We start from the raw sequence: 25,446 nt of genomic DNA on the forward strand, positions 1-25,446 counted from the left end.
AAAATTGAATACTTATTTTAATTCAATAATTAAAATGGAAAAACTCATAAAATACAATGGACTTACTCTTGTAATATAAACTGTTTTAGGAAAACTGATTTTCTGAACCCTTAAATGCATACAGTCTACTTTGATAATGAACTGCTTTAAACTATGTTCAATTTTTTTCTTAAAATACATTTTCAAATGTTTCTAGAAAAACAAATGTAATTCACTGTACTATTCCATAAATCTTTGGCTAATTTTTAACAGAAAATGGTAATAATAATCAGGAAGAAATAACAGAGAATGGCAACAAAATTAATTATACTCTATTTGGGAAGACCGAATATCAGATAACAAGAACAGGAATCAGAATAAAAAAATTGAAGATAATAATCACACTTACTTTTAGTTTAGCTGAAAAGTTAGGGCGAAGATACGAAATTCAAAGAAAGTGAGTATCGTGCATGCACACACAAAGATCTCATGTACAGAAATGGTGACTCATCAGCTGCCACTGCCAAGTTGGGTGGAGGGGGGCCCTGGGGCAGTCTCAGAGGATCCTGTGGAATTACTCAGCAGGAAAAGAACTCCGCAGATCAGGAGGTTCACAGAGGGGCATGAAAGGGTGCTCAGGTGTGCCTTCAGCTGCTTCTGAAAGGCCGCGCATTGAAAAGGCCTTTGATGTTCCGTGACCGGACTGACAAGCAGGAGGTGAGCCGGGGTGGGGCGGGGCACCCGGGGAGGTCCCTCTGGTTGAATAAAGCAGACTTGGATCCCTGCAGTTCACACAGCTGTTTAATGAACACCGAAGCACAGGTGAGGGCTGAGGGGGCTCGAGGAGGGGCAGCGAGGGCTGTGGTGTCTGGGAAGGAAGCTGCCCCCCGCCAGCACCTCTCCCCTCTGCAGGCCTCTCAGCAGCCCTGTGGGGATGGCAGCGCAGGGTGAACGGCCCCATTTTACAGTTGGGGAAACTGAGTTCCAGACAGGTTCACCGGCCTGCCCAAAGCCACACAGGGTTCCTGGTGTGTCCTTCCGTATCGCCACGGCCGGGCTCGGTGGACATCTGAGGTGGTGGGCAGGGAGGATGCACGCCCCGCAGGATGAGCACAGGGGTGGGGGCGCATGGGGCACCGAGGGGACAGGATCCCCAGCCCTGGAGTGTCCACGTCTCTCCTCCCACTGGGTGGCCGGGCCCTCAGGACCAGATGAGGGAATCACGGGTGGAGGGCCGCCCTTCAAGCCCAGGCGGCACTGTGAGATGGACGCACAGACGGTGCGTCAGGAAAGTCCATGTGGCAGGAGCTGGGAGGGCGGGCGGCACCAGGTCGGGGAGGCGCGATAAGACAGCGCGTGTGAGGGGTCGGACGGGACCCCAGGCCAGGTCACTGCAGTCAAGTGGGGCCATGGCAGGGAGCTTGGGGAGCTAAGGAGGCCTGGAACTGGAGAAGAGGAGGCTGCAGAAGGCTCCGTGGGTCCTGGCTTCTCCAGGCAGGGCCCAGAAATACTGCTGGCTGGTGTGGGGTCCGTCCCAGAGGGCCCTTCCAGGCATAACTCTACCCTGAGGCCCAGCAGAGGCTTCAGTCTCTGCAGAAACACAAGGACAAGCACCATCCCCTCCGGCCCTTGGCCCTCCCCGGGGAGGGGCCCTCCCCGGGGAACGCCCTGGAGCCCTGCACGCAGCTCGTCCTCCCTGCTTTCACCAGCAGTTCCTGTCCAAAGGGGGCCCAGGGGAGGCGGGAACTGAGTCAGAAGCTCCAGGCAGATGCTCCCGCCAGGAACAGTCAACAGGGCGCCTGTGGTCTCCGGGGACCCACAGGCCAGGGCCCCAACCATAGCAGGCCAGCAGGAGCTGCAGGGCCTCCTCGGGAGATGCCCAGAGGCACCAGCAGGGGGAGCCACGTGCCCACACTTGGGCAGGCTCCTTGGCCCCAGCCGGCTCGCCCAGCCCCAGTACCCTCTCACCCCAGGGGACTGAGGCTCAGGGGCCATAGACCCCAGCCTCCCGCACGGGATGCCTGCCCAGAGGCCAGCCAGGGCCTGAGTCCAGGACGAAGGAGTAGCAAGTATGGCAGGTCTGGGAGGGCCAGCTGCGGCCGTGGCACCACTGCCTAGATAAGTACTGTGCCCAGCTGCACCTTGACAGTGCCCACATATGTGGGGACTCACCGCCACCTCCGTGAGGAGGGGCCCAGGTACCACCCCCACCTCTCCCCACCCGCAGCGGCAGCTCAGTCACCAATGGCTCACTCCCGTCACTGGATGTCAGGATCCTGGAAGCCCCAGGCCTCCACAGCGGCGATAAGGAAGTTCTCAGAGCAGAGGGGCTGGTTGTTGAAAGTGTCGCAGTGGCCCGTGCGGCCCCGGTTCAGGTCCCCATCGATGTACAGCGCCGGGCCGCCCCCTCCACCTGCGGGACACTCGGTCAGTGGCTGCCCTGTGGCAAGCGCTGTCCCTGGGGACCCTCCTCCTGCTCCCAAGCCTCTCCCTTCGGACCAGGCAAGTCTTGGGCCGGCCTTGTCCAGCCCTGCCAGAGGCCTCTGTAAAGCCACGGGGCTGTTCTCTACTCCAACCTGTCCCCCGTCTCCCAGCATGCAGCCTCAGGTCCCATGCTCCCCATGTGCCTGCTCCACCCCCAACGAGCTGCTGCCTTCTTCCTGCCGTTGCGGGGGCTCTGCCTGTCCCTCAGGTGAGGCACCTACCACCCGGCTCAGCCAGGACTGGCCCGCGGCTTCGGCACCCATGACCCTGTACCCTCCTCCCAGCTAAGTGACCGTGGACAGGCAGGAGCCGGCCAGACGTGGAGGGTGGCACCCACCTATGATGAGGCAGTCGCTGCCCCCCGCCATGAACAGGGACTCCGTCTTGGAGGGCAGATTGAAGTGCCGAGTAGCCAGGAACGGCGAGAGGCGGTCTGCGGGCTCAGAGGACACAGAGTGGCTGGGGGAGGGTGGAACGGTGGTGGACTCCAGGGGTGCGGGCTTGGTCAGCTCTGGGTGTTTGATGACTACCCACTCGTAGCGCTGGACCTCGGGCTGCAGCTGAGGACAAAGGCCGGTGTGAGGACTTGACCCGCGGCGCCCGCTCGCCCCCAGGGCTCGTCGTCCGTGCCCAGTTCGAGGACCCGAGCTAGGGGCGGGAGCCAGCGCACACCGTGCCGCAGACGGCTGCCTGCTCTCGGAGCTCATCTCTAAGGGTCACACCCAGCAGGTGACGGAGGCGCGTCTGGAAGTAAGCAGGGTCACGTGAGGGGGTGACCTCCCACAGGGGGCCCACTCACCCTAAACACGAAGCACTCTCCGGTCCCGAAGAAGCCCAGCTTGCCCCCAAACTTGTTTCTCTCACTCCAGTCTGTTGACAGGTAGGCGCCACACACCTGGGGAGGAAGACCCAGGGGGAGGCTGCACCTGGTGTGCCCACGGGAGCCCCCCAGCACTCAGGGCAGCTGAGAGCCGAGGCTCAGCCACAGCCCCACCCCCTCCAGCCCACCGGAGGGCCAGGGCTGAAGTGTGGAGGGGGGACCGGCAGGGCTCAGGCTTGGAGGCTGCCTTGCCCGCTGTTGGCTCCTGGGATATTTCCATTTCCCACCTGGGCACGGAAGCCTGGGGATAAGCCAGTGTCCACACTCCAACTATGGGCATCAGCCCAGGGAGACCCCTCAGATGGGAGCTTCCAGGAGGCACCTGCTCAAGAAACACTTCCCAGGCCTCCTATCAGCCGGCAAAATGCTTGATTTCACCATTAGAGTCACTCCTCCGAGTGGTTACGGAGGTATCTGATACTCGGGTCACCTGCTGTAACAGACCCCCAGGCTCCTTCTGGGAGCCGGATGCAAGGTCTGAGGCTGAGGAGACAGTCCTGCAGGTGCAGCTGGGTGTCTGGGAGCCACCAGAGCACGCAGACGCTCACTTTCCTAGACACCTTAATTACGTTCCAGATGACAGCCACTGCAGAGAACAAGGCTCTGAGAACTACCTGCTGGGGTGGAGGAGGGGAAGGCGCTGGCAGACTGCTGCAGGAGGGCGTGGGGCCTTGCTCACCCGGCATTTCCGCAGAGTTCCCCTAGACTGCTGGGCTGGTCAGGCTGGGGGTCTGGACCCCCAGGGAAACAGGGAGGCCCTGGGAACTGGGGGGTCATGTGAGGAGGCTAGATTTACCTCTCTGTGGAGGGCAAGCCCCGCTCTGTACCCCTAAGCCCAGGAAACCTGAGTGGGGGCTACGAGGGAACACCCACCCTCCCAAAAGGCTGGGAGCCAGGGTCCCCCTGGCTGGTCCTTACCTCCTTCTGCGTAGTCTTGATCAGCAGGACAGTGGGCTCTCGTCCTTCGCACTGGAAGTAGAACCTGGGGGCAGAGAACGCCCTTGCCAGTCTGACAGCAGCGCCCGCCTCTGCCTCCCTCCCCCCAGCCGCTACTGACCCTGGCTGCCCAGGGCGGACGGACCTGACACCTGCTCGTCCTCCTCTCCCAGGAACCAGGCACATGGCTTAGATGGCAACACCTGGGCTTAGGCGCTTCTGCCAACAGGGAGCCCCAGCCAGGAAGCCGCAAGCCAAGTGGTCAGAGCCCTAAACATTCTGCCCTGATATGCCCAGAGCAGAAGCGGCAGGGCAGACGGCCCCTAGCAGATAGCCATGTGCCAAGTGCTTTGGGGAAGCCAGAACCAGAGGAACAGGTCTGTGCTCTGGGAAAGCTTGGAGTGTTCTTGGGTGCTGGCAGCACCAGGGAGCCAGGAGGAGGCCTGAGGCCACTGGTGTGCCAGTGCAGGTGCCCAGGGTTTGGCTAGCATCCCTCTGTGGGCCTCCCACACCACATTGGCTAGCTATGCCAGAATGTGTGGGTGGCTCTTGACAGTGTCCATCATGGGCCCCTCTGTCTGCATTGCCTATGACCCAAGGCAGAGCGCAGGTCAGAAGCCACCTGAGGCTCTCGGGGCAGCACCTGGCAGAGCACGCCAGGGAGATGGGGTGCCTTGGGGGAAGCCTGCCAGAATCCCCTGGACACTGGCCATGGCCCAGCACAGCCCATAGGGCCAAGATGGACCTGGTGTGGACTGGTGAAATGGGGGTGGAACAGCAGTATCCAAGGCCGGCCGCCTCGAGTTGTCCTGAAGTTTTGTAAGCTCGGGGGTGGGGGAGTCTGCGCCTGACCAACACCACGCCTGTGTGAGACCCCGGAGCCCTGCGTGTGCTGCAGTGACTCTAACCCTAACTCCTGCAGTGGGGGTGGCCCTGGAGTAAGAGATGCTCAGAAAAGGAGCTCCCAAGTCTAGGCCCCAGGAAGAGGCAGGGCCTTGCCCAGGTACCCGTGTCCGTAGGCCTGGGTCCAGCTGGACTGTGACCTCCAGGACGTGAGGGCAGGATGAGAAGCTGGGCAACCCCACACCTTCTGCTCCGTCTGGCCCTTGGAGTCCAGACCTTGGCACGTCGAGGGGGCAGGCCCAGGGCCCTGCCTCCAGAGCGCTACCTGGTCAGGCTGTATCCATGCTGCAGTGAGGAGAAGAGCAGGAGGGGCTGGCAGAGGGCGAACCGCTCAGGGACCCACGACCAGATGTCTCTCATCTCCTTCACACCGACGATCTCTGAGTGGAAGTTGTCTGCATGAACAGCCAGGTGCACAAACTGCCTGTGGGAGCGGGCAGAGGTCAGAGCAGAGCTGCAGCCCCAGCCCCGGCCATGCACCCCGCCTCCTCCCAGGAGGGGTGAGCCTCTCGTGGGAGCTCAGCCTGGAGGGAACTTCTTACCTGTGGAGCCAGGTCAGAGCCTGGTCCTAGGGGCCCCTCAGGAGGGCACGGGGTAGAGCCGGCCCTGGAGTCCTGTTCCCACCCCGCTACAGAGGGGAGAAAGCCCAGCCCAGGGGCGGCAACGAAAGCCCCTTCTCTAAGAAACGGGGACAGAGACAGTCAGCTCTGGCAAGACAATGCTTCCAAGCCAGCCAAGCACTGACAGCAGGCAAACAGACAGACAGACGGGCCTGAACATCAGCCAGGCTCTGTGGCAGCACTGCTGAAGCCAGCCCTGAGAGCCAGAGCAAGCAGCTGGGCTGGAAGACAGAGAGGAGCCAGAACAAGCAGCCGGGCTGGAAGGCAGAGAGAAGCCAGGTGTGGAGACACGGTTTCCAGACCTACCTTTTAGAAAGTGAAACACTGAAAAACAGGAGGAAGCAATGGACATGGAGAAGAGGCAGAAAAATAAAACAGACAAGGAGAGGTTAGTGGCAAGTACTAACACCCAGGACACGCCTGCCTCTGGCCCACAAGAAAGGCTTCCACATCTACACCTGGGGCACAGCAGCGGCCGCTGATGTCTCAGAACACACAGGCCCTCCCCAGGTGGCTGTGCTCGGGATGGGGGGCCACCAGCACGGGAGCCCGGAGCTGAGGGGTGGGCAGCAAGAGCAGCCCCAGAGTGACCCAGCGAGGCCAGCCTGGCTCCCTCCTGGGCCCACGGGCACCACCGTCAGCTCCAGCCTCCATCTCGGCCACAGGCCCCGCGCCCACAGCTGTCCTGGCCACCTGCAGCTACGCCGGTGTTTTTCTGCATGCGCACGGAGGGCTTACTGGCCAGCCAGCCGGACGAGCTCAGGCCCCAAGCCCCCAGGATGCTTCCTCACAGGCCCCACCCCATCTGGGCCCCAGACGTGGCCCCAGTGGCCTGCCTACCTCTTCTGCTTGACGGTGATGCCCTTCTGCTTCAGAGCTTTTTCGTTGGCCATCTGCAGGAGCTGAATCTCCTTCCGAGAGAAGAGGCGGATGGCAAACGCCTTCTCCAGCAGTTTCTCAGGAGATACGGTCTTGGCGATGTCCCTGACGAAGGCGCGGATGTCCTGCTTCACGTTGTCCGACTCGAGCGGCTGCCCCGCCCTCACCTTGTGGAAGAACTTGAGGATGGCCAGTGCCACGCGGTACAGCACCTTGTAACCCTCCACCAGGAAGACGTCAAAGACACGGGCGAAGTAGCTGAGGGGCAGCTCCCCAAAGAGCCAGCGCTGCCAGTCTGCGTACACCTGCAGGACGTCCTCCGACACGGCCACCATCAGCTTGTGGGCCGCCTGGCAGTACTTGTTCACCAGGTCCCCGAACGTCATGCAGGAGGACTCGAAGGCCAGGAAGCTCTGGTCTACCAGCTTCCTGCTGGAGTCGTTGCAGGCCAGGATGCGGCAGGCCTTCTCAAAGCACTCAGCCTCATCGGCGCTGTAGTGCAACAGCAGGGCCACGACGGCGGGCAGTGCGGGGCAGAAGGACACGTCGGGGAACTGGTTGCTGATGCACAGCAGGATCTTGCGCACAGCGCCCTCGCCCTTTGAGTTCAGGCAGTAGCTGGGCACCTGCGTGTTGTCCACAAACTCGGGCAGGGGCAGGCTGGTGCTACTGTGCTTGCCCACGATCTTGCCAACGATGTCTCTGTACACGCTGGCATCGGGGGTGACTGTGCGGCAGGGGATGTCCCGAATCAGGCGTTGGTACACCTGCCCCCGCAGGGCGTAGCTACGGGCCCAGTAGCCCTGGCGTGCCAGCTGCTTCAGCTCCTGCAGCTCTGTGCAGCTCAGCTCCTTGGGCCCCAGGTCCGGGATGGCCGAGTCCATCTTGTCTCTGTCCACAAAGCAGTTGTAGGCTGGGGGGTGCATCGTGCAGGGAGTGCCCGGGGTCGGGGGCAGGAGGGGTCAAAGGGCAGCTACATCCACCGGCACCCTCTCCGAGGCTTCTTGGCTAACCTGTCTGCCATCCCATGCCCTACAGGATTAAAAACCATGCTTAATAACGCACGTGGCATGAAGGTTTACATTTAAAAAAAAGAGTCTGTTTTAATTTTTCTACAAAGTTATCAGTAGGGCTTCCCTTTAAGATAAGTGGATATTCTTGAGAATTCACTACGGATTCTGGAGCATAACTTCTTTTCATAGGGCTTCTGCAGGTACTGGGAGAGGTCACACAGGCTCTGGGTCATGAGAAAAGGCTTTGAGAGGCTGACTCAGCTGTAAATACCTCTTTGCTCAGGGGTGGTGGCCCACCTGGCCCTCACTCTTCCCTTTGCAGCCTGGCAGCCTCTGAAATGAGCCACTGGTCCGGAAGGTCACCAGACACTGCGTTCCAGCTCGCACAGGCTCACAGCCTCTGCCCGGCCGTGTGTCATGAGCAGGACACACACCTACTCTGCCCCACGGTCACTGGCCTGGAACCTGGATACTGGCTCTTAACTTTCTAAAAATAGCAGCTAAGCTGCAGGCAGGCATTCCACAGAAGAGTCACTGGTGGGAAGAAGACATGAGGGTGGAGAAATAAACGGAAGGTGTCACAGCTTCAGAATCAGAAATTTCTGGAACCAAATAAGCCGGAGGTATTGGGGGATTTGGTACCATCTCTCCATTATGGGTGGGCTTCCTTGGTTGCTCAGAGGTTAAAGCGTCTGCCTGCAATGCGGGAGACCTGGGTTCGATCCCTGGGTCGGGAAGATCCCCTGGAGAAGGAAATGGCAACCCACTCCAGTATTCTTGCCTGGAGAATCCCATGGACGGAGGAGCCTGGTGGGCTACATCCACGGGGTCGCAAACAGTCGGACACAACTGAGCGACTTAGCTTTCTCCATTATGGGCATCTATTGAGACTCCTGTAGACATTTTTTTAAAAAACGGGTAACAGGTGCTATTTGAAACTCCAGCTGCACGGGGACAGAGAGATGGAAGTCTAGCGCTCGGAAGTCTACCACAGTCTGATGTCTGTTTTTGCCAGAGGCTACTGTCCTCAGCACAGAAGTACTAAACACGCACCTCAGACTAACCTTTCTGCCTGGGATGGTACACTGTCTGGAGATCTCACAAAGGTTTGTTTGCCTCAGTGATCTTCGGTAAATGATCAGAGCATTCCTGTTTTGCTTGCATCAAGAACATTTATCTGAAAACAGAAAAAGCAAGCAATACTTTAGAAATACTGAGTGGAAAGAACTGTAAGGTGAAATCTGTGTGTGTCTTGAGGAAGCACCTTAACATGGCGGTGGTTTTTAACTTTTTTATTGAAGGATAATTGCTTTACAGAATTGTATTGTTGTGTTTAATTGTTAAAAATATACATGACAAACGTTACCATTTTAAACATTTGTGAGTGTACAGTTCAGTGGCATTAAGAACATTCACAAGGCTGCACCACCATCAGCATCATATCTGAACTTTTTCATCTCTCCAAATGAAACTGCACCCATTAAACACCAACTCCCAATTCCCAGCCTCCAGCCCCTGGTAACCACCACCCTGCTTTCTATGAATTCGACCACTTTGGGCACCTAGTATTAGTAGAATCATACAATATCTGTCCTTTAGTGTCTGGCTTATTTCACTGATCATAATGTCCTCAAGGTTTATCAGGGTTGACAGCATGGATGAGAATGCGAAAGTGAACGTGAGAGTCACTCAGTCGTATCCAGCTCTTTGCCACCCCGTGGACTGTAGCCCATGAAACTCTCCAGGCCAAAATACTGGAGTGGGTAGCCTTTCCCTTCTCCAGGGGATCTTCCCAACCCAGGGATCGAACCCAGGTCTCCGTGTTCCACGCGGATTCTTTACCACCTGGGCCACAAGGGAAGCCCAAGAATACTGGAGTGGGTAGCCTATCCTTCTCTAGCGGATCTTCCCAACCCAGGAATCAAACTGGGGTCTCCTGCATTGCAGGCAGATTCTGTACCAACTGAGCTATCAGGGAAGCCCATGTATGGTATATATTTTAAAACTCAAGACTATTATTTAGAGCAGTTTTAGGTCCACAGCAAAATTGAGAGGATAGTACAGAGGTCTCACATACTCTCTGTCCATGCAGGCACAGCCTCAACATTATTAACCTTCCCCACAGATGAGACATTTGCTACAACTGATGAGCTTAAACTGACACATCACCGAATCTATGAATTAGAGAGGATTCCTTCTTGGTGTCATACATTCTATGAGTTTGGACACATGTAAAATGACATGTAACCTTATTATAGTATCATAAAAAGCCCCACCTGTTCATCTCTGCCCCCTGCAACATCAGAACTTCATTCCTCCTTGTGGCTGATAATATCCCACTGTATGCACAAAACACGCTTTGTCTGTCGATGGACATCTGGGTTGTTCCTACCTTCCGGCTGTTGGGAGTAATGCTGCTGTGAACACAGCTGAGTGTCTGTCCAAGTCCCTGGATATATGTCTTTACAGGGACTTTCCCACAGAAATGAAGTTTTGTTGACAACATCCATTTACCTCATCCCGTTGGAAGAGCCTTGCCTGCAGCGAGACCAGGTGCCGCAAATGCTGGAAATTTCTTCCCCAGAAAAGAACCCCAAATAGCAGCTAGTCTGTCTGCTCTATTCTGGGAAGGACAGCAGTTAGGGGCCCCCGTTTCCCCAGGCTGCAAATTACCTATAGAGTCTCATCCTTCACTCTAGGCTCCGAGCACACTAACCTCTGGAGGGACCCCAGGCCTATCCTGTTTTCTTGAATAGAACCTGCTCCTTGTCAGGGCAATAAACATGTTTATAAACAGAACAAGAGCGGGGCAGGACAGTGCCAAACCTCACTCAGCTGGCCTAAGATTCAGGTTGAATATTAAACTGGAAACTCTAAAAACGGTTATTGTACCTTGTAAATTCCTTCAGAAAGGACCTTCAGGGAGAAGCAGACCAACGTTTTGTGTTTTGTTTCCTTGTTGTTTTTGGCTGTGCCACACGGCATGTTGGATCTTAGTTCCCTACCAGGAATCAAACTGACACCCCCTGTAGTGGAAGCACCTGAGCACTAACCACTAGACCACCAGGGAAGCCCCCCACAATTTTATTTGTTGCAACAAGTGGCCAGGGACTCCGAGGCAAAGACAGGAGCAGAAGAGCCCAGAGGAACTCTCTGGATCCCTGCAGGCCTCCTCCCACCTAAGAGCATTTCTGGAGAAGGGCAAACAAAGTTGTGCTGACCTCCTGAGGGGTCAATGAAGCCAGGTCCCAGGGCAGCTTTTTGTCTGGTTTGGTCTTTACATGAATGCATAATCACAAAAACATCAACTAACACAAAATCACAGAGTACAAACGCACAGTCCTGCTTAAGCTACCGCTCAATCCCACTGCCTCTCCTCCCTAAGGCCACCACCCTCACATCTGAGTTCATGAAGCTGCTTCCTGCGCGCAGGAGTGCAGGCATTCACAGCACACGCTGGCTGAGGGGAGGGGGAGGCAGCAGCCAGGAAACAGACAGTCACCAGACAGGACCCTCACCTGGGCCACACGGCCTCCCCAGCTGTCCCTCCCACGGCTGGCCACACCACCCACACCGTCCACGCCACCTGCCCCGCAAGGGACGCAGGCCTCACCTGCTCTCGCAGCGCCCAGCACCCAACAGAGGGGCCGGGCCCAGGAAGGCAGCCGTGCTCCCACCCTCACCCGGTGGGCAGTCGTAGAGGCTGGCTGGAGCTCCAGCGGGGAGCGAGCCAGTCTGAAGCCACTGGGCCGGGCTGGAGTTTGCCCTGCCACTGGCTGGGCTGGCCTCAGGAAAGCCGTACCTCCTCCCTGAACGCAGATGTCTCTAAAACAGAGCCCAAGAACACAAGCCTGGCTTGGGCCCTGAGCCCCCACTGCGCCTGTGGGTCGAGTTCTCCGCCTGGCGCGCTGGCCGGGCGTGGGGACAGGCACAACCCACTCTCTCCCTCTAGCCCTGCGGCAGCCCGGGGCAGGTGGCCACTCTTCCTGGCCAGCAGGGGCCCTGGAAAACCTTTCCCTTGGCCTCAGGAAGGTGAGGGAGGGAACGAATTCTAATCACAAACTCTGCACTCGCCCTGGGGCCACCCCACCCCCAGTCTCAAGTTCACTGCAGAGGGGCAGGGCAGGCCACTGGGGGTGCCTGTCCATCAGTCTGCGGGCAGGGCTGCCCGGGGCCACGGCTCCCAGCCTTGGATCACAGGAAGGAACTCTGCGTTTCTGCCCTGAGCTTGGGCCTAATATGCAATTCTGGGCAAACAGGAAAAATTCCACTCTACTTCCTCCTGTTGGACTCACAAGAACAGCTGACAGTGGTCCTTTAGGGCAGTAGGGATGCCACACAGCCGGTCCAGAGAGTGGTGGCCACTTTAGGGGGAGTCATCAGGGAGTCTCCCCCATCCGAGCGTAAGTGCTGAGACGGAAGCTGACAGAGGAGCTGAGGAAAGGCCCCGAGGCGGAAGGGACCGGGGTGCTGGAGGAGGGGAGGGCGTCCGGTACGCTGGGCACAGTGAGACACAGGGTGGGGGTGCGGAGGAGTCCCAGTTACCCGAGTGTGGGCAGGGAAGGGACGGGCCCCAGCAGCCAGACTAACAGCTGACTGCCGTAGGGATGAGCCGCGCCTGCTCCCTGAAGGCACTCTCCCGCCTGGCACGCCAGGGCAGCGCTCCCCGCTCCCCCGGCTCCCAGCTCAGGGGCTCTGGGGGTGGGGTCAGGAGGGCCAGTGCGGCTCAGCCACAGAGGCTGCAGGCAGGGTTCCCCCAGGGCCCGGGGAGGCGCCTGTTCTGTTCCGGATGGGAGGGTCCCTCTGAATGGCCCTGCCTGGCACCCCTCCCCGCTGGTGTGGCCGTTTTCCCACCCGGAAGCCCCTCCAGTCACTGTCATGCCTTCCCTCAGGAACAGAGTCCAGGCTTCCTAATGGAAAGCAAGTCTACCTTAAAAAGTTAAAAATTAAGCATTCAGTGGGACTCAGTGACCTCTGCTCAGGGGGTTAGGCCCCCCTCTGCAGTGCTCAGCTGGCGGCCCCACGGGCCCTGGGCCAGGCAGCTTTGCTGAGGAGGGGGTCCTGGGGACCATGCTCCAGCCAGGAGCAGTCACGGGAGCCTGGCTATGCCCTCCCTGGGGAGCCCCCTGAGTGTGCCCACAGGAGGAGGGAGGTGGCTGTGGGTGGGAGGCGCCCTGGGTCCCCTGTGCCCGGCGACTCTGCTCCAGGGCCAGGGCCGCCCTCCTGGTAGACCCCAGACAGGGAGTGGGGCAGAGAGAGAAAGCGGTCACGGGACGAAGGACAGAGCGCACGGGGCCCCCTCCTGCCCCATTTAAGGGCCATTGGACAGACTCCACAGTGGGCTGCCAGGCAATGCAACCTCATCCCTGTCTCCTTCAACCCACGGCAGGTAACTTCACAGTGAGGAAACGGATGCAGAGAGGGCTCTGGGGGCCCTGCACAGGCAGAACCCAGCCAGCAGCTTCCAGAGAGAGCCTGCAGTGTGCTTGAAGGCCCCCCTCAGGAGCGCAGCTCACCCAGGGGCAGCCCCACCGCCCCTGTCCTCAGGCCTGGCTCCACATGCCACGGGGCTCCAGCCGTGGTCGGACGGGTCATGCAACATGAAACTTCTGCCTGCCTCACTATGTAAGTGGGGAATGTGATTCTCCCAAACAACTGGATTTGAAAAACAAAAAACTCGCTTTCAAGTGACAAACAGACCCCTATTTTAAGTCTGGGGAGATTCTAAACCACCTAACCACACTAGGCGCTCTGCCCCCTTATAAACTGCCTCTCTGGGAGTGCCCAGCACTCCTTCCGCCCCCTTGACTCAAACTTTTATTTGTTTTACAAACTTCTCCGTAGCTGCCTGTTCTGGGCAGGGCCCCGGGGACACAAGCATAAGAGACAGCTCTCCAGGAGACCTATGGTCACAGCGCCCGCAGTGAGACGAGAGGTCAGCAGGGCGCTGACCACTCAGCAGGGCATGGACTCTGCATGCGTGCCAGAGGGATAAGAACCCCAGGGTGTGTGACAATGGGGATGGGGCAAATGCAAACGGGGGAGCTCCTGGGAGGTGGGGCAGGAGCTGTCATCCCCACATGAGGGAGCAGAAGAGCCAAGGCAGAAGGTGACACATCAGATCGGCATTTCAGAGAAAACCCTGGTGGCCAAGGAGGAAAGAGGGCAGAGTCCAGAAGCAGAGGCAGGCCAAGTCGGGGTGGACTCCACCAGACACGCTGACCTGGGGTGGGGGACAAAGGCCCCAGCAGTGAACAGAGAATGCTGGCCCAGGGCTGGGGTGGAGGAGGCGCTCCCTGGGGGGCTGTGAAGGGCTGAGGCTGGAGGAGAAGTTGGGCTGCTGTGCTGAGGCCCTGCCCAGACACCCAGCCGTCAGCCCTCACCCCCACACTGGCCCCTGGACTCCTCTGTCACCCCATGGGCTTCGCACACGGCCCCTCCACATACCCAGAGCCCCCCGAGGAGCTGACTGTGGCCCAGCTGGCAGGAGACAGCCTTGCGCAGAGGGAGGGGTGCTCGGACGCTGCCCATTCCCGCTGACCCCTGCCCAGCCCGCCCACCCAGGCCCTGCGCCCGTCCTGGCAGCAGGAACAGCTCAGGTCTGAGCTCCCGGTGCTCAGCCTGGCCGGGCCTTAGTCACTGCACCACAGGACAGCCGGTGGCGAGGCTGTCTCAGTTGTTCCCTCCTCGCGGGACACTCCCCGCCTGTTTCCTGGAAGTGCGGTCAGGAAACAGAGAAGGAAGAGGAAGGAGGCTGGGTCCAGCCCTGCAGACCGCAGACCAAGGATGGGGTGGCAGACGGGGAGGCGGGCAGTGAGGCAAGCGGTCCCGGGCCCGGGGAGTCCCGCGTGACCAAGAGAGCAGCGCCTCTCGGGCAGTGTCCCCAGCGAGGGCAGGCAGGGCGACGGGTCCCTGACACCTGGTGGCCCCACTCCAGCCCTTAAGGTGTGTGGAGCGTGGGTGAGAAAGACACAGAACCAGTCACTGCCTGAAAAGAAGATATGCAGGGGGCCAGGCAGGAACGTGGCGGCAGGACAGGGAAGGGCAGATGACATGCGCTGGGGGGTCGGGTGTGCGGCTCTGCGCTCAGGGTGCTTGGGTAGAGGAGCAGGGCAGGGGGCACGGCCCAGGGCGTCTGGACCGGTGAATAGGGAAGAGTGGGAGGCGCTCTGAGGCAGAGAAGGGGGGGATGGTGGGCGTTATCCCTCGGCCTCCACTAGGACAGCCAGAGGGGAGGTGAGGGGGGCCTGGGAGCGGCAGGTCTGGAGCAGGATGTGGGCCAAGTCTGTCTAAGCCTGGCCTTCTCACGGCAGGCCTGGGGTGCCCAGCCACCCACAGGCGGACACCACGGAAACGCTCAAGCCCACTCCCGAGGCCTCGGCGACACAGCCTCGGGACTGTCAGGGATGGGGCAGGAGGGCACTCCCCTCCCGGCCCAAGGCCTCAGCAGTCAGATGCCTGCCCGCCCCCCGCCCCGGCCGCTGGCGGCTGACGGGGTGACAGGGCCACCGACCACAGCCTGACACGCCGCGTTCGCTTCCCTCGCTGCCCCGCTTTACCACCCTCGCCCGAGCTCCAGCTCTCTTCTTGCTCTGGAGCCTGTTTGTGGGAAACAGCCCCCCACCCCACCCTCTCCCTTAATGCACCCTTCCTCCAGGCCAGAGAGCAGGGGCCCTGCCTGCCTCTCTCCAGGGTCTCCCCACCCACCACCCACTTCATTCCAGTTCTTGGCCCCCTTCTCTCAGCTGCCTCACTACAGGCCATCAAAGGTCAAGCAAGCTGGCCTGGCTCAAAGCTCCCCAGCTTCAGCTGCTCTCTTTCTAGCTGGCCTACACTCTGTCTGTGGTGTTTTTCTCTAAATAAACCCACTTCTTGTCTCTCATTGAATTCTTTCTGCGATGAGACATCAAGAACCTGAGCTTCAGTAAGTCCTAAGACCAGGTGTGTGATCTCAAGCGCCATGAAGGGACAGTGATAAGGTAAGAAAACGTTGAGAGTTAGGTCTTGGTCCGAGACAGGCCTGTGGGATGCCCGAGCCAGGCGTACCGGGGAGGACGCTCCAGCAATGTCTGCCTGCTTCTGTCAGGCCTGTCAACCCCAAATGCTTTGGGGCTCTGATCAGGAACCTAGCTCTGGACCAGAAGGATGGCAGCCGTCGGCCTGGTCTGCTGTAGGAAGGTGGTGTGGAATGGCTATGCTCAGGCGCGTCCGACCACAGGGCCAGGACAGGCCTGTTGAGGCAGGATTTGATACTCCAGACTCTGTTCCTTGACTCTGACGTTTAGTCTCCTACGTTCTACATTTACTCCTGTTTTATATCTTGCTTCTCTTAACCCCAGAAGACCTGTGTAACTGCCAAGACGGACTTCTTATTGACAAGTGCTGACCCTTTGAACTGAGCAACTCCTGCTCATTGTCAACGCCGCTGGGGACACCTTCTGTGCTGTCCCTTTGCAACAACTTTTCAGGCGCTGGTGCCTGGTTGAAGACTGCTTTGGGAGGGATAGCATCTATGATCTAAGTGCAAATCTTGATCAGACTGAGCAGCTAGACACATCACCTCGGGCTTGGGTCTAGAAAGGGTTGCGTTAATCTGGCTAATATCCCTCTGGGCCATATACTCCAGGGTTGGGAAAGATTCAGACAACAGGAATTTTAAAAAGTACCCTATATTCAAATTTTCATGACTCTGTATCTAGGCAGTGGAACCCAAAAGGAATTTAAGGCATGTCTAGCTCGGAGGGATGACTCTAGGAAAAACACAGAGGACATTTTACTGACTCCCACAATGGGACCATGCAGTGCACTGAGTGGTGTACGAGGCCATCTCTGAGGCAAACCCACAACGGAATTACCTTGTGAATGCCACTGACAGAGACAGACGGCCATGTGACTGACCGCAACATATCAAGCACGCTAAAGGACACGCCCACAGGCACTGACAGCTCCAAGGGTGACCCAAAGGCCAAAAAGTGGGTGCTGGCCCAACTCCTGGAGATCCCCACCCTTTCCCCAAATTGCTAAAAGAATCCTCCCACTCATTAGCCTGTGAAATTACCCAGTCCATAAAAGCTAACCAAACCATATTCCGAGGCCCCTCTCACCTTCTGAGATAGCCCACACTGTGATAAGAGTGTTTTTCTCTAAATAAATCCACTCCTTACCTATCACTCTGTCTCTCACTGAATTCTTTATGTGATGAGACACCAAGTGAGCTTCACTAAGCTCTGAAACCAGGTGTGCGATCTTGGCTAGAAAACCAGGTGTGTGATCTCGGCTGGAAAACCGTGGATTTTGACTGGGTTCCAGTCCTAGTACGTGGATTCAAGTCCCAATCTGAGTTATATAATTTCAGTTGGAAGAAACTTACAGTAAAATCTATTAATTATAAAAATGTTAAAAAACTTCAACAGGGACAGGATGAAAAGCCTGCGGTCTTCGAAGGGAGACTAGTGGAGGCTTTCAGGAAACACACGAATGAGAATCCTCCTCTCTGGAGGGACACGCCCTTTTGACTAAGCACTTCATAGCCCAGTCTGCCCTAGACATCAGGCACAAAATTCAGAAAGCATCTGCTGGTCATCAGGCTCCAATGAATGATTTGTTTCAACTGGCTTACTCAGTTTTCAGTAACAGGAAGTTGTCTGCAAAGGCTGAAGATACCCACAGAAATATGCAAAAGGCCCAAATGATGCTACTGATTTTGTCCACTCAGGGACTACCAAAGGGGAATCGGTTTTTCTGGTGGGCCACTAGGTGCAGGGGCACCCAGACAAGACCAGGGTACCCTGTGTAGACAGAAGGGGCACTAAGGGAGGCTTGCAATTTATGTGTCCTTTGCAAAGAGCCAGGGCATTGGAAGAGGGAATACCCCAGATGCCAGAGAGTGACGTGGTCCTCCTGGCTATTGATGGTTTTAGTCAGAAGACTGAAGGAGAGGACCTTCCTGGTGGTCCAGTGGCTAAAACTCCATCTCCCAATGCAGGGGCCCTGAGTTTGATCCCTGGTCAGGGAACTAGATTCCACACACCACAGCTGAGAGTTCTTACAGTTTCATCAAGAAGGTTCACAGAAAGGCTGCTATGGAAGCAGTTACAACAACTTCACATCAAGATGATGGCTATGTGAGCATTCCAGTCCACATTGACTTAAAACAAGGAGCTGTCCTGCCCCTGAGGCCCCAAGATCAGGCATCCACAGATTTTTACACCTTCAAAGGCAGAGTCGATGCCTCTGATCAACCTTGAAGCAGTTACACAAGGCAGACCACTGCCCCTCTGTTTCCCGTGAGAATATGGGAGTAAAATCTCTGAGAGGGTAAAGACAGGAGGGAAGGGGCAGGGCACAACCTCAAAACCCCCACACTAACACTCCTCCCACTCACCAGCCCATGAAATTACCCACCCCTCTGAAAACCGACAGCCCCATATCCCGGTGCTGTTCTCGCTTTCTGAGTTGGCCCACACAGTCTGTGGAGTGTTTCTCTCTAAATAAATCCACCTCTTACCTATTAATAAAAAAAAAAATCCCTCCCCAGCTTTAGAAGCCTTTACATCTCTGGTGCTTCGTCTGCAGCCTTGCCGGCCCCAGGGGCTCTTCATCCTGGGCACACACCACAAACACGCTGACTGCCCTAGAGCGCTTCGCTTCCCCACTCCCACTTGCCACAAGTCCATCTGCCCTCCCCACGAGCCCTTTGGGGTTTACTCCCTTGTCTGCTCGGCCTGACCCGACCCTCCAAACCTCCACTCCATCACTCACGGGCTCCAGTTTCAGCTACTTGGCAGAATCCCCGTGAGAAGCCAGCCTGACGGCACGCTTCCCTACACTCGCACACCAACCACAGAGGCAAAGTCACACCACCCCACTCGAGGCCCCCGGAGACACCTGGAAGCCCTTCACTTGCCTCCAGGCACCCCCTCCTAGCCCCACGGCAGCTGACAGGTTCACACCTCCTGCTCTCCTCGAGAACTGGGTGTCAGGCCAGAGCACCGACTCCTGTCTGACCCTGGCCCTTGATCTGCAACCCCCACCCTTGGTTCTGGATCTCAACTCTTAGGACTCCGACTCTCCTGCATCTGTAATGCTCCCTCTCTGGTTAGCCAGGCCCTCAACCCCAACCACAGCATCTGAAACTCCCCTTGAGCTAAGCCTGTCCTCTTTCTTTTCTCCCCTGTCAAGCCCTCGATGGCTTTACTGCGAGCTGCCAGACCTAACAGACAACTCTGAGTTCTTATCTCTCTGACGCACACAGCTGACCCCACTGCTCTCAGTGCTCAGCTCTCCTTCCCCCAGGCCTCCCAAAACCCCTCCCTCTCATCCGTCTCCTCCTCTCTCTGGCGGCCACTGCTCCTGTTCCTCAAATGTTCCTTTTGCAGAAGTCCATCCTCTTCCCGGCTTCCCTGAGGGCCCAGTGGTAAAGAATCCACTTGCAATGAAGAAGACTCAGGTTTGATCCCTGGGTCAGGAAGACCGCCTCGAGGAGGAAATGGCAACCCACTCATCTTCTTGCCTGGAAAACCCCATGGACAGAGGAGCCTGGTGGGCTACAGTCCCTGGGGTCGCAAAGAGTCAGACATGACTGAGCAGGCACGTCCATCCTCTTCTAAGCCTAGATTTCTTAGGTCCCATACCTCCAAGTGTTTTGCTGAAACCTCCTAGCCTTCACACACTCCCCGTAAAAGGCAGCTAGCTCTGACTCCCAAACAGCTATGGCCTGCTCTCCCCTTGAAACGCTCTCCCGTCCACTGGCCCTGACCGCTTAGGCATTTGGCCCTACCTGCCCTCCAATGGTGGCTTCAGGAGTCTTGACAATGGGAAGGGGGAAAGGTGGGACATGCTGGTTCTTCATTCTCCTCTCAGGCGAATGTGCTTCAAATGCTCCCTCCTTCACCGGCCCTTCCAGACTCCTGACCCTGCAGGCAGGGCTGACCTCCCCGCCTCCTTCTCCAAATCTGTTTGAACTTGGCACACCTGTGATGACCTGCTTATGAGTGCAGCTCTTCTACCCTACTGCGACTTGGAGCCAGGCATCTCACATCACACACTCGGTGCACCCGAGGAGGAGGAAATAGAGAAGGAAACAGACGGAGACTCAGGAAAATCCCAGACCACTTGGGCCCGAGAAGGAAATTTAACTCTAAACCACAGGGGCCATTCAGCAACTTGTCTGTTCTAGGTATGTGTGCTTCCCAGCAGGCATCCTCATGCAATGAGATGGCAGGCTGGGTTCTGCCTCAGCCCTGAAGCAGCACGGGGCATTTTTCAAATACTAGTGGCAACTGGCATTCCACAGTGCCAGTTACCAGGAACCCGATAGGGGGCCCTTGGCTGACAGCACACAATGGAGGGCACGTGCCAGGCATAAAGGGGTGTAACCACCGAGGAGGTATTAGTCACAGCACCGCAGGCCAGCTTTTCTGCTAGTACGTCGCAAGTTCAAATGCAGATCTTAGTGGTGGCACCTGAGCCTATGGATGGGACCTGAGCGGGGTGAAGTCCTAATGGTATTAGCCACTCAAAAAGGTTCCCTGCAGGGAATTCCCTAGCGGTCCAGTGATTGAGACTCGGTGCTTTCAATGCCCTGGCCCAGGTCTGATCCCTAGTTGAGGAACTAATTTTCTTCAAGCAAGCTGCTGGTTTGGTCTACCCACAGACAGAGGCTGGGATTGCAATGGGGCTCCGCTAATTCAGGATCTTTATCTTCTGAGTTTAAAAGGTCCTCCCAGCAGTAGGTCTGGGAAAACACCCCCCAAGGGCACAGGAGAAACCAACTAGCTGCACAGAATGAGAAGCAGGAGGAGGAAGCCCAGCTGTCAGAAGCTAGAATCCTGACTGGTCTGAATTCCAAGCAAGGCACGGGTGACAGGCGTGCCTCCAAAGGCTGGCACATAGCAGGCTCTCGGCAAGCATCTTCAGGCATGACTGCAGAGTGGGCTGGGAGGGAATCTTGCAGGCTGAATCATTTCAACAGGCATTCGAGACGCTTTCTGAATGCCACTGTGCTGAGTGCTGGAACACGAGGATGCAAGGCCACCCCTTTGCTCAGCAAGCTTCAGGATGCGGGGACATGATATACTGACCCTACCAACTCAGGTGCAGATGCTGTGAGGGAGAAGCACAGGGTGTCTGGGCCCCCAGCCCACGAGGAAAGAGGGGCCTGGGAGCCTTGCCCCGCCAGCACCCGCCTGGCCTAGATCCTAAAGCCTGAGGCGGCATGCACCCAGGAAGCAGCAGAAACAGCCCTGGAGAGCACAGCTGCTTGGGGCCAGTGAGTGTCATTCATGGCTCATATGCAAAGACACTTCTACGGTCCAGCTTCATCGGCTCCAAGAAGCCACAGGGTCTGGGTTCACCGGGCTACCGAGAAAGGAGTGCGTGCCTGTGTGCTGGGAGGTGGGGGAGGAGACGACCCAGGGAGGCAGGGAAAGAAAGCAGAGGCAGGCGGAGTGAACACACACCTAAGGCTCCCTCTAAGGCCCACAAGTTTAGGAAGACAGGAAGGCGGGAACCATGCCTGCCGAGAAAGGAATTACAGAGGGTAATCAGGGAATGAGGACAAACGGATTCAAGGGAAGGCTGAAGGGACAGAAGCCAGAAGAGCTCTTGGTGGGAATCAGGTAACTGAGCTTCATCTACGCAGCGAGAGGGCTTTTATTGGTAACAGAATCTCCCATCAGCAAACAATTGGTATCCAATTAAAATTGTGTAACAATTAGGTGGACACACAGTTTCAGGTTATGTGAAACAGGCCAAGCCTTGTATAGTGGCTTCTCAATGGCCTGTAAGAGGAGAGCACAGCCTGGGCGGGCTGGAGGAAGAAAGCATGACCGCTCACGCGTGACCCCTGCCAGCAGCTCCGTCGGCAATATCCAGTGGAGATGGCTAAGGTCCAAGAGCCAGGCAGGGGACCGGGACTGCACAGGACAGAAGGAGAGCTTGTCTCCTGTGCCCCTCCGTAAGCAGGCTCCGAAAGGGGCAAAGGTCACTGCTAACAGCACTCGAGAGACCAGACAGCCTTGTGGGGCCCCGTGCCTCCTGTGGGCAAACAGGAACTCCTTGTGCAACGCCAGCCTTTCCTTATCCTCTCCCGGCAGCCCCTCGGCGTGGGGACAAGCCTGGGAGGAAGCACTACACACGTGGCCTCTGTATCCTCAACAGTCCTTCTAAAGTCCTGCCGTCTCTAACGCTGAGGCACTACACAGAAACGGGTCCCGGGAGGAGAGCGAGAGGACCCACAGAGTTCTCAGATCTCTCTCTAGATCTGAGAAGGTCTCTTTCCAGAGATCTAGTGGTGAGAACTCACTGAGAGGACCAACCCTCAGGCTGGAGAATGAGGTCCTTTGAGATGAGTGACAATCTGGAACTTTCTCAAAAGGCAAACAAACACATTTGATAGGAAGGCCCTGGGAATCAATTATGTGATTTTGCACCTTTGGTATCTTACATTTTGCTGTTTAACCAACAACCTGAGGCTCTGTGACAAATATAAGAAGCCCACTATCCTGCCCCCATCCCCTTAAAAGGCAGGAGGTAATCAGTCAGATTTTTGTTACCTTATCTACTCTGTCCTATGGATGTGAAGCATCAGGCCTCTCCAGGGTCAGTCTTCTTTCTCTCACTCCACACACACTCCTGGGAGGGCACACCCCATACCCTGGCTTCAGTGCCCACATAGGAAGGAGCTCTCACAGCTCCAGAGCAGTCTCTATCAAGGAGTTGTTAAGGACTCAGCTCAGCCTCTCCACACCACCCGTCGTCACCCACTCCAGGCCTGTCCCTTCCAGCACACAGCGCAGCCCAGCCCTGCCAAGTCACCCAGCCTCGGACTGTTCCCGAAGTTCTCCTCCACCCCTGGCCCTTCCCGTCCCCGCGGGCACCTGTCTTGTGCTCTTGCTCTTTCTTTTGTTCCCACTGGCTTTCCTTGGTGCTGGGCCTTCCGGTGTTCTGTTAACCATCCCGACTCAGTGCAGCCTTGCACCAACCCACCCCAAGTCACACATGAGGGCACAATCTGACCAGTCACTCACAAACCCAAGATCCCTGAGTGGCTCCCCACCGCTTTCAGGGCAAAATGCAAACTGGGGACTGGTACTCATGGCTCTCCTGACAGCCACTAGCTTAGCTCCCTAACTCCATCTCCCTCTCCTCACTCCAAACACCAATGCTACCCATTGCCCTTCTTCCAACAGCTGGGAGACTGCCCTGGTACTTCACACACTGTCCCTTAGCCAAGAAGTCTCTCCCTTACGTGGCTGTTCTTAAAAAGAATCCCACATGACTTGTGGGATCTTAGTTCCCTGACCAGGGACTGAACCTGTGCCCTTGGCAGTGACAGCACAAAGTTCTAACCACTGGACAGCCAGGAAATTCCCTGATGTTCAAAATTTAATTTAAGTGCTTCTCAGGAGCCACCACCAAGGGCCAGCTGGATCCACCCCTCTGTGCCCACAGCAAGCTCAGCCCACCTCAGTGGGAGTGCTGCCCGCTATGCCACAGCTCGCTGACCTGTCTCCTCACTGCACCCTCATCTCCTCTAGGGCACAGGCTCACTCAACTCTGTAGCTGCAGAGCACGGGGCACAAGTCCTCATCACGTGAAGTATGACTTGGATAAATTTGTGTTTAAAGAACAACAAAAATCATCAAATAATGAATTTAGGTTGGTCTTTAGTGAAAAGCCCAAGGTACCGCTTCTTTGATATTATCTCCATTTGGAAAGTGACACTTGAAACAGCCACTGAAACTGCTGCTTCGAGGTGAAAAGGCTCTCTTTCTTCCCTGCACAGAGTTGTCATAACAGAGAAGGTATGCTCAAACAGGTAAAACATTGAACAGGGTAAATGTTAAGTGCTTTTTTATAACCTGCTTATTGTCCTTATGTACTTCAAACCAGAAACCATCTAAAAGGAAACACTTAAATATGTCTTCTGAGATCGGCTCAGACTGCAACGAGACTTGGGAGCAACATGGTGTGCCCAAGGTCACTTGGCTGGCTGGACAGTCCTGGCAGGTGTGGCCAGTGACAGCTAGCACAGCTCACCTGCAGGTGAACTTGCAAATCCAGGAGGTGAATCCTGTTGTCATTATGAAAAGCCTGCCTAGATAACTAGATTACTTCTACGTGCCCTGAAGGTCACCGTTCACCAGACAAAAACTACTGCACTCGTTTCAGCACCTAGTTCATTTCAGCATTCTCTGTGAGGCAATAGGGGAGCAGAGACGACTGTGACTCGGCCCAGCTCTGCTCACAGGGAGAGACTGGTTTCTAAACAAAGCGCTGGCTCCTGAATAAGCCCTGCTTCTACAGGCTTTAGCTAAGGGCTGAGAAGATTAAATGACGAACCACCTTCAGGATAGAGAAAGCACATGTTGTGGGTTATAGCACTGTTAGAAATGGTAACTGTAATGCCTTTGCGAGAGTTCTTGATCTTTTCCTACCTTGGTTTGTTTCTCCCGGCCCTGATCCCTTAAAAAGGAAAGAACCAGCACACCTGTCTTCAAGACTATTAAGTAAATGCTTAGAGGAGGCTACTATGTGCTGGGGCAAGAAGATGGAGGGGAGCCCCCACGTTTAAGTAGGGTAAACCAGTATTCCTGCCAATAGTGGAATTTTTTTTTCCCCTCCTGTAATTGTCTACAAGTTCCTGCTGACGTCAGAGCAAACATACAGAGAAATAAGAAAAATCACTTGCAAATGCTTCTACTGGCCCTGGAAAGGCAGACAGACAGACTCCTCACTAGGAATAAGCAGCTGGCCAAAGATCTCAAGATCAGCATCACAGCAACAGCCACATGAGGTGGGGACTGTGCCTCCCAGGCACACCTCTATCCTAACAGTCAACCCACGCCACCACCTAGCCCAGTGGGTGCTCACACTGCCTCTGGCCTTTAGTGTCAGCCCAGCAGGCGGTGATTTAGGAGGCCCAGTGCTTCCTACCGAGTAAGTGTCCCCTACCGAGTAAGGCCATCAGGGCACCAACACCCTTCCTAGGAGAGGACCTTGACCTCCCCAGGCCCATCCCCAACCCCCAGGTGTGCTTTCTCAAGGCTGAGGAGTACAGTGCTCAGGAGCCCTGTGGAAACGCTTCTGTCCCCAGCACAGCCCAGCGGCCACCCGAGGGTACAAGTCACCCCAGACCCGCCGGGCAGGGCTCAGAGGCTGCGTAGATACCTAGGCGGCAGGCGGGCGGGGTGCCAACCTGGAGCAAGCGGGGGAGGGTCGGGACGGGAGCAGTTTGCAGGTCTTCCAAGACAGAGTGTTATCACAGAATCTGTTGCAGTTTCGAATCCAGAAGAGAACTCCCCACCCCACAGAGCCCGAAAAGCACCCGAGGAAGGAGTACCCCGGAGCCAGCTCATTCCCACCGCCGCCTCGCCTGAGCCGCCCGCCGGACCGACAGCGCCGAGATGGGGGTCCCGCGCAGGGCCCAGGACCGCTCCGGCTCCACGTCGCGCCCCGCCGGGCGCTGGGGGCAGTGGGCAGCGCCGGCCGCGGGCCCCGGACCCCCAACCCGCGTCGCGGCCGGCCCCCGCGTTCCTCGGTCAGCACGCCCGGGCCGCGGTGACAGCCGACCCCCCACCCCCACGGCCCCCGCGCCCGCCTGCCCGCCGGCCCCGCCGCGCACCTACCTACCCTCCTGCGGCGCCGGCCGCGAGCCCACCTCCGCCCGCCGCGCAGCTTTCTCCTCAGCTCGCCGCGCGCCCCGGCGCCGGCGCGTCTGCGCACGCGCGCGCGCGGCCCCGCCCCTGCT

General features: G+C 57.0%; 1 protein-coding gene across 7 annotated transcripts; it reads right to left on the reverse strand.

The window, feature by feature from the left end:
* On the reverse strand, positions 1 to 25,429 carry TBC1D24 (TBC1 domain family member 24). Of its 7 annotated transcripts, none has more exons than XM_070363014.1 (8): positions 25,325 to 25,429; positions 6,643 to 7,713; positions 6,109 to 6,126; positions 5,448 to 5,606; positions 4,262 to 4,325; positions 3,263 to 3,358; positions 2,801 to 3,023; positions 1 to 2,392 (listed from the first exon to the last, which is right to left on the reverse strand). In XM_070363014.1, the coding sequence occupies exons 2-8, from the start codon at positions 7,605 to 7,607 to the stop codon at positions 2,238 to 2,240; spliced, it is 1,680 nt and encodes a 559-aa protein (XP_070219115.1). In that variant the 5' UTR covers positions 7,608 to 7,713; positions 25,325 to 25,429; the 3' UTR covers positions 1 to 2,237. The 7 variants fall into 7 exon arrangements, with proteins under 7 accessions (XP_070219115.1, XP_070219116.1, XP_070219111.1 ...); XM_070363015.1 differs by having other exon boundaries at positions 25,329 to 25,426; XM_070363010.1 differs by lacking the exon at positions 25,325 to 25,429 and adding an exon at positions 8,759 to 8,871.
* Positions 25,430 to 25,446: the final 17 nt, after the last annotated feature.

This window comes from Bos mutus, chromosome 25 (assembly GCF_027580195.1).
Source record: "Bos mutus isolate GX-2022 chromosome 25, NWIPB_WYAK_1.1, whole genome shotgun sequence".
NCBI lineage: Eukaryota > Metazoa > Chordata > Mammalia > Artiodactyla > Bovidae > Bos > Bos mutus.